We start from the raw sequence: 6,000 nt of genomic DNA, 5'->3' as shown, positions 1-6,000 counted from the left end.
GAATAAAAGTTGAATAGTTGTGAGACATACCAACACAATCTGTCTCCATGTTACGTCATTCCCTATTTCTTTTTATTTACTGCTTATTAACAATTTGGGAATCAGTTTAGATGAGTTTTCCTGCCACCAAGTGGATTGGAGTTACAAATTTCTCCTTCATGTGCTCATTATATTCCAGTCAGGAGTCAAACCAAGCCGCACCTAGTGGTAAAACTGCTCTGGTCCAGTGTTTGGATTAATATCAAAGCAGCTTGAAAACTTGAACATGAATGAAGCCAGTTCACACAAATCTAATATCCTTTACTCTGTGCTCTGACTGCCCTTTCTGACCAAGACCTAAAGCTCTTAAGCTCTCCTCAATGCCCCCCAGACTAACCAAGAAAAAACAGAACAGAAATGTTGTTAGTCTACTGTTACTTCAATATGCTAGTTTTTGCTAATGTATGAGTTTGGTTAACATCAAAACAAACTAGTGATTAACATAGCAGTAGACAAGCACCTCCTGTAGGCTACACATTGAAGTAAATGTTATTTTCCACAGAATCGGTTAGCTTTGAAGACAGCGATATAGCTTGCTCAGTTTTTAGCAATATATCACCACTGTTCGGAATGTTAGAAAGGATAAACTGTGACATACACACAAAAGTAAGTATATGTATGATTTTACCACTTAAGGTACTATGTTAAAGTGGAACTGTGGTTAGCATATTAGCTTGTTTGAGGTCTTAGCACATATTGCAGTGTTGTAAAAGCTAGCAGATAGCAAATACAAAGTATTTATTTTGTGAAAACATCTATAGTCCAAACAGTAACACAACACTGCCTTTGTCGCATGTTAAATAACTCTTCTCTCTGGTGTTATAAAATGGTAGTGGGCTACAAGATGGCATTGGTAGCTGGCTAGCATGCTAATTGCTACAATGAACAACAAAAGAAATGGAAGTTTTGTAGACTAACACATGAGAAATAGTCATTCAACAGCTGAAAATATCTTATATTAAGTTGTCATTTTTCAATGTTTAACAGTAAAAATATTACAAATTGTGCCTTTAAAGCGAAGGTTTAATTGTGGGTCCAGTTTTGTTAAATACCTCTATTTGTAGCAACTACTGCAGTTTGTTCATTACATGATGCAGCGCTGAGATGATGGAGAAAAAAAACAACTTGTAACTAAACAAAGTAGCCTAATAAATAGTTGCTCAACAAAGTATCTATTTTGTGAAAATATCTATGGTACAAACAGCAACACAACACTGCCTTTGTCGCATGTAAAATAACTCCTCTTTCTGGTGTTATAAAATGGTAGTAGGCTACAAGATGGCATTGGTAGCTGGCTAGCGTGCTAATTGCTACAATGAACAACAAAAGAAACGGAAGTTTTGTAGACTAACACATTAGATACGATCATTCAACAGATGAAAATATCTAGTTGTCATTTTTCAATGTTTAACAGTAAAAATATTACAAATTGCACCTTTAAAGCAAAGGTTTAATTGTGAGTCCAGTTTTGTTAAATACCTGTATTTATAGCGACAACGGCAGTTTGTTCATCACATGATGCAGCGCTGAAATGATGGAAAAGAAAAAAAACAGAACTTGTAACTAAACAAAGTAACAAACAGTTGCTCAACAAAGTATCTATTTTGTGAAAACATCTATAGTCCCAACAGCAACACAACACTGCCTTTGTCGCATGTTAAATAACTCCTCTTTCTGGTGTTATAAAATGGTAGTAGGCTACAAGATGGCATTGGTAGCTGGCTAGTGTGCTAAATGCTACACTGAACAACAAAACAAATGGAAGTTTGGTAGCCGAACGCATGAGATACGATCATTCAACAGATGAAAATATCTAGTTGTCATTTTTCAATGTTTAACAGTAAAAATATTACAAATTGCACCTTTAAAGCGTAGGTTTAATTGTGAGTCCAGTTTTGTTAAATACCTGTATTTATAGCGACAACGGCAGTTTGTTCATCACATGATGCAGCGCTGAAATGATGGAAAAGAAAAAAACAAGAACATGTAACTAAAAGTAATAAATAGCTGCTCAACAAAGTATCTATTTTGTGAAAACATCTATAGTCCAAACAGCAACACAACACTGCCTTTGTCACATGTTAAATAACTCCTCTTTCTCATGTTATAAAATAGTAGTAGGCTACAAGACGGCATTGGTAGCTGGCTAGCATGCTAACTGCTACACTGAACAACAAAAGAAATGGAAGTTTTGAAGTCGAACACATGAGAAATGATCATTCAACAGATGAAAATATCTTATATTAAGTTGTCATTTTTCAGTGTTTAACAGTAAAAATATTACAAATTGCACCTTTAAAGCATAGGTTTAATTGTGGGTCCAGTTTTGTTAAATACCTGTATTTGTAGTGACGACGGCAGTTTGCTCATTACATGATGCAGCGCTGAAATGATGGAAAAGAAAAAAAAAAAACTTCTAACTAAACAAAGTAATAAATAGTTGCTCAAGGTCTAATAATCATCTGTGCTTGTTCATGTGCAGCAGTGCAGCCTGGGAGGATGGCGAGGTGGGTGGGCGGAGACAGAACAGCCCAGAGCGGGACTCCTATAGGTGCTTCCACACTCCACTAACTAAAACAAAGCAGCCCGGAGCTTGAACCGGCCCGTTGCTCTGACACCACAGTTCACAGAGCCATGTGTTCAAAAAATAATGGACATGATCACAGCTGGGCACAGTGCAGAGAGGAGATAGAGGAACAGCAAGGATTCACTTCTTTTATCTCTTCTCTTCCATCTCTCTCCCCCCTGGCCTCTCATTTTTTGTTTTTTTTGGGGTTTTTTTTCTATGTTTCCCACAATCCTGCTCCCGCTACTGAGCCGAGCTGGACTCTGATGAGCTCTTGGCGCTTTTCTTGCGTTTCTTCTTGACCCGGTATACATGGAAGGTTTTATTCTGGAATGTTCTGGTGAATAGAGCGGTGTAAGCTGCCTCGTCCGACTTAATGGCCTCGCAAAATCGAGGGTGGGAGGCAGGGACCAGGTCCAGGTCGTTGTCTCCTGGTCCGTCCATGATCTACACGGCACAGAAAAGGATCGCATCGTTATTATCGACAGCAAGAAGAACAACACAAGGTTAAGGTCAATCTACAGTATCCATGCCACGCGTTCAATACATCACCAACACACTGATTCTGAGATATCGTTTGTGCAAATAAACACTAACAGCAGGGTGACTGACAGACTCTCACAGGCTCTAATTTCACTTTGTGCTCCTGCCAGCTCCAGCGCTGCAGGGCCCGCTTTACAGCTTTGACAGGAATCGAGCCAATGCGTTTCCTCAAAAAAAAAAAAAAAAAAAAAAAAAAGTGGAGTTTCTTGATTAGTGATTTATATATTAGTTTACTCCTGCAAGCTGTAACATATTTACAGAGACCGTGTAAAATGATGAACGTAAGTTTGACATTGAAAACTTTGTGCAGAGAAATTTTGCTGAAGTTCAGAAAAACTGACAATATTGTGGCGTTTGCCGCATTGCATCTTGGGTATTGGGCATGTTTGAGTTTGTGTTATTTGGGTTAAGCAGGGTTGTAGTGTTTATGTAAATTTGCGATTAATGTGTGTATGGCAATGTTTATTGGCCTTTTTGTGTTTGTTTTTGTATTTCTGTAGAGCTGGTTACCTAAAATGTTCAGTTTTTGGTTGAACGGGACAGAGCAGCACAGTCAACAACCTGGAGGGGGTGGGGCGTGAAGTGGCTCATGTGCATTTAAAGGGCCAGCGCTCAAAATGACCTTTCTGGTGTCATTACTCAGAAATAGGGTTGAAGATGGACCTGTGGAGTTAAATTAATGAAGAATTCAGAGCCAAGCATAGCATTTACAGTTGATGTAGACCACAGGGAAATGTTTTAAAATGCATAATTCCATTTTTAAAAAAAAGCTAAATATCACTCCTTTAAAGGCAGAAATCCTTCCAAGTCAAAGACAAGGCCATAAGACGACTACGCACGAGGCATGGGTCACAGTGAACAAACCAGAGCTCTACGTCCTAAAAGCAAATTGTACCTGCATGGCTGGGTGAGTATTATTTTCTCTTATTCTATCCTGTCGCTTTTCAACGTTACCCTGAGTTTGACAGTAGTGTGTGAACAGCAGGGTAGGGTCAGGATGGCAGGTGTCATATGTTAAGTGCCAGATCTTCACTTTTTTATATCGGTGTTTAAAACTCAGCGGTCTCGTCTTCCTCCGCTTGAAGTGAATAGGGTGAATGTTTTGTTGCCAGGATGTGCATGCAGCTTTTGATGACGTTGACGGTAAAAGGGTCTATTATACCAGAAGGTCACAAGATTTGTCACTGCAGCAACTGTCCAGAAAAAAAAAGAAAAAAAAACGTCTATGTATTGTATGTCTGGCAAAGACCTTAGATGAGGCAGGTACTGAGTTGAACCCTGTTTGCATGAGACAAGGACATTATGTGGACCTCCGCTGATTAGAAAAATCAACCACCCACATTTGTGTTTCATGTGTGTTTGCAGCCGGTAAGCGAAGTTTAATTCTTACTCAGATTTACTGACATTATTCCCTGGGTCTGATGTTAAGGACAAGCTCATCACTTACAGATAACGGTTGAAGGATGTCCTTTACTATAGCTGTCATCATATCATCCATCTCACCATCTTTTAAGATGTCACTTTTTCTGAAGGATTTCAGTTTGCTCTGTCAGTGTGTCTTGAGTTTGCATTCTGAACACTTAAAATTTTCATTTATCATCACCAGCTCAACCTTCATAGTTCTCAATCAGGAAACAGGCTGAATAATTGCGAAGCAGAAGCAAAATGTTGCAAATGCCACCAGATCACACAGATGTTGATTCACGGGACTATTATTATCACAGGACGTGTGTTCACTGAAATATGGTAGGTCACTCACAATGGAATTTTTACTTTAATAATTACAGACAGGACAGATTCTCATGAGATTAAAATCACAGACCATCTCCACAATGCTTACAAATCATCAGAGGTAGGTGGGTCCACAAGTCCAAGTAGTCCAATGCAAATAAAGCTTTAACCCTTTCATGCACGAATTATGAGAACCTTAATCAAAATTTTTCCTGAGTGTTTTTATTCCTCTTTAGGCATGAAAAAAACAATGCGATTGAAAATTTTCTTCTAAAAAATACAAAAAAAAAAAAAAAAAGATAAATAAATAAAATAAAAATAATTTTAAAAATGTAGAAATTACATAAAAAAATATTAATAATGAAAAAAATTTCTTATGAACCTATTTTTCATAAAGTGGCAAAAATGTCCACTCAGCTGGACACCACACATTTAATTTTTGATGCACAGAAACATGTATTTACTGATAAATTGTGTGAAAACTATGGGGAGGGTTTGTGATTCTGGGGGTTTATGCTCAGGAGAGATCTACATAATGATACCAATTCATGTCAGAAAAGATATGTAGTGTCTTAAAACTTTAGTAAAAATGTGTAAAAAAAAACCCAAAACAATAACAACAACAAAAAAAAAAAACAGCAACAACGAAAAGAACAACAAAAATCCATGAATATACAAGAGAACAGCTGTAGAATAACTGTCCACTGGAGCGACCACTATGCATGAAAGGGTTAAAGAGGGCTTTTTCTTTCACCCAGTACATGGGTTCTGATGGTTAAAGAAACTTTAATTTTTATTCTCTGAAATGACACTAACCACTGCTCATACAGCATTAAAACTAAATAAATAGTTCAGTGAACAATGTATCATGAACTACAACTAAAATAGGAGTAAAGGTAAAATCAACCCAGTAATAATGGATCAAAAATAAAATCACTTTGCACAACATAGATCTTAAAATAAACAATGGTTTTGTAATTTATATGTCTTTATGCTATTCATCCTATAGAAATGGAGGCTTGCCTGAAAAATAAAGTATCCTAAACTAAAGAAAATCAAAAGGAAAACTAGTTAGTTCCTATAAATGAAACTAAAATTACTCATGCATATTTCTTTATCCG

General features: G+C 37.1%; 1 protein-coding gene across 2 annotated transcripts in view; it reads right to left on the bottom strand.

Annotated features, from left to right (window-relative positions):
- Positions 1 to 505: 505 nt before the first annotated feature.
- The window catches only part of dpy19l3 (dpy-19 like C-mannosyltransferase 3), a 102,331-nt gene continuing 96,836 nt past the window's right edge, over positions 506 to 6,000 (bottom strand). For both annotated transcript variants that reach the window (XM_030127048.1, XM_030127056.1), the window contains exons 19-20: positions 2,243 to 3,052; positions 506 to 952 (exon numbers count right to left, since the gene is read on the bottom strand). In XM_030127048.1, coding sequence (XP_029982908.1) covers positions 2,849 to 3,052 — 204 coding nt within the window. In that variant the 3' untranslated portion in view covers positions 506 to 952; positions 2,243 to 2,848. The remainder of the gene's footprint in view (positions 953 to 2,242; positions 3,053 to 6,000) is intronic.

The sequence above is a fragment of the Sphaeramia orbicularis genome, chromosome 3 (assembly GCF_902148855.1).
Source record: "Sphaeramia orbicularis chromosome 3, fSphaOr1.1, whole genome shotgun sequence".
Classification (NCBI taxonomy): domain Eukaryota; kingdom Metazoa; phylum Chordata; class Actinopteri; order Kurtiformes; family Apogonidae; genus Sphaeramia; species Sphaeramia orbicularis.
The sequence above is the reverse complement of the archived record's forward strand: the minus strand, read 5'-3'. Positions and strand labels throughout refer to the sequence as shown.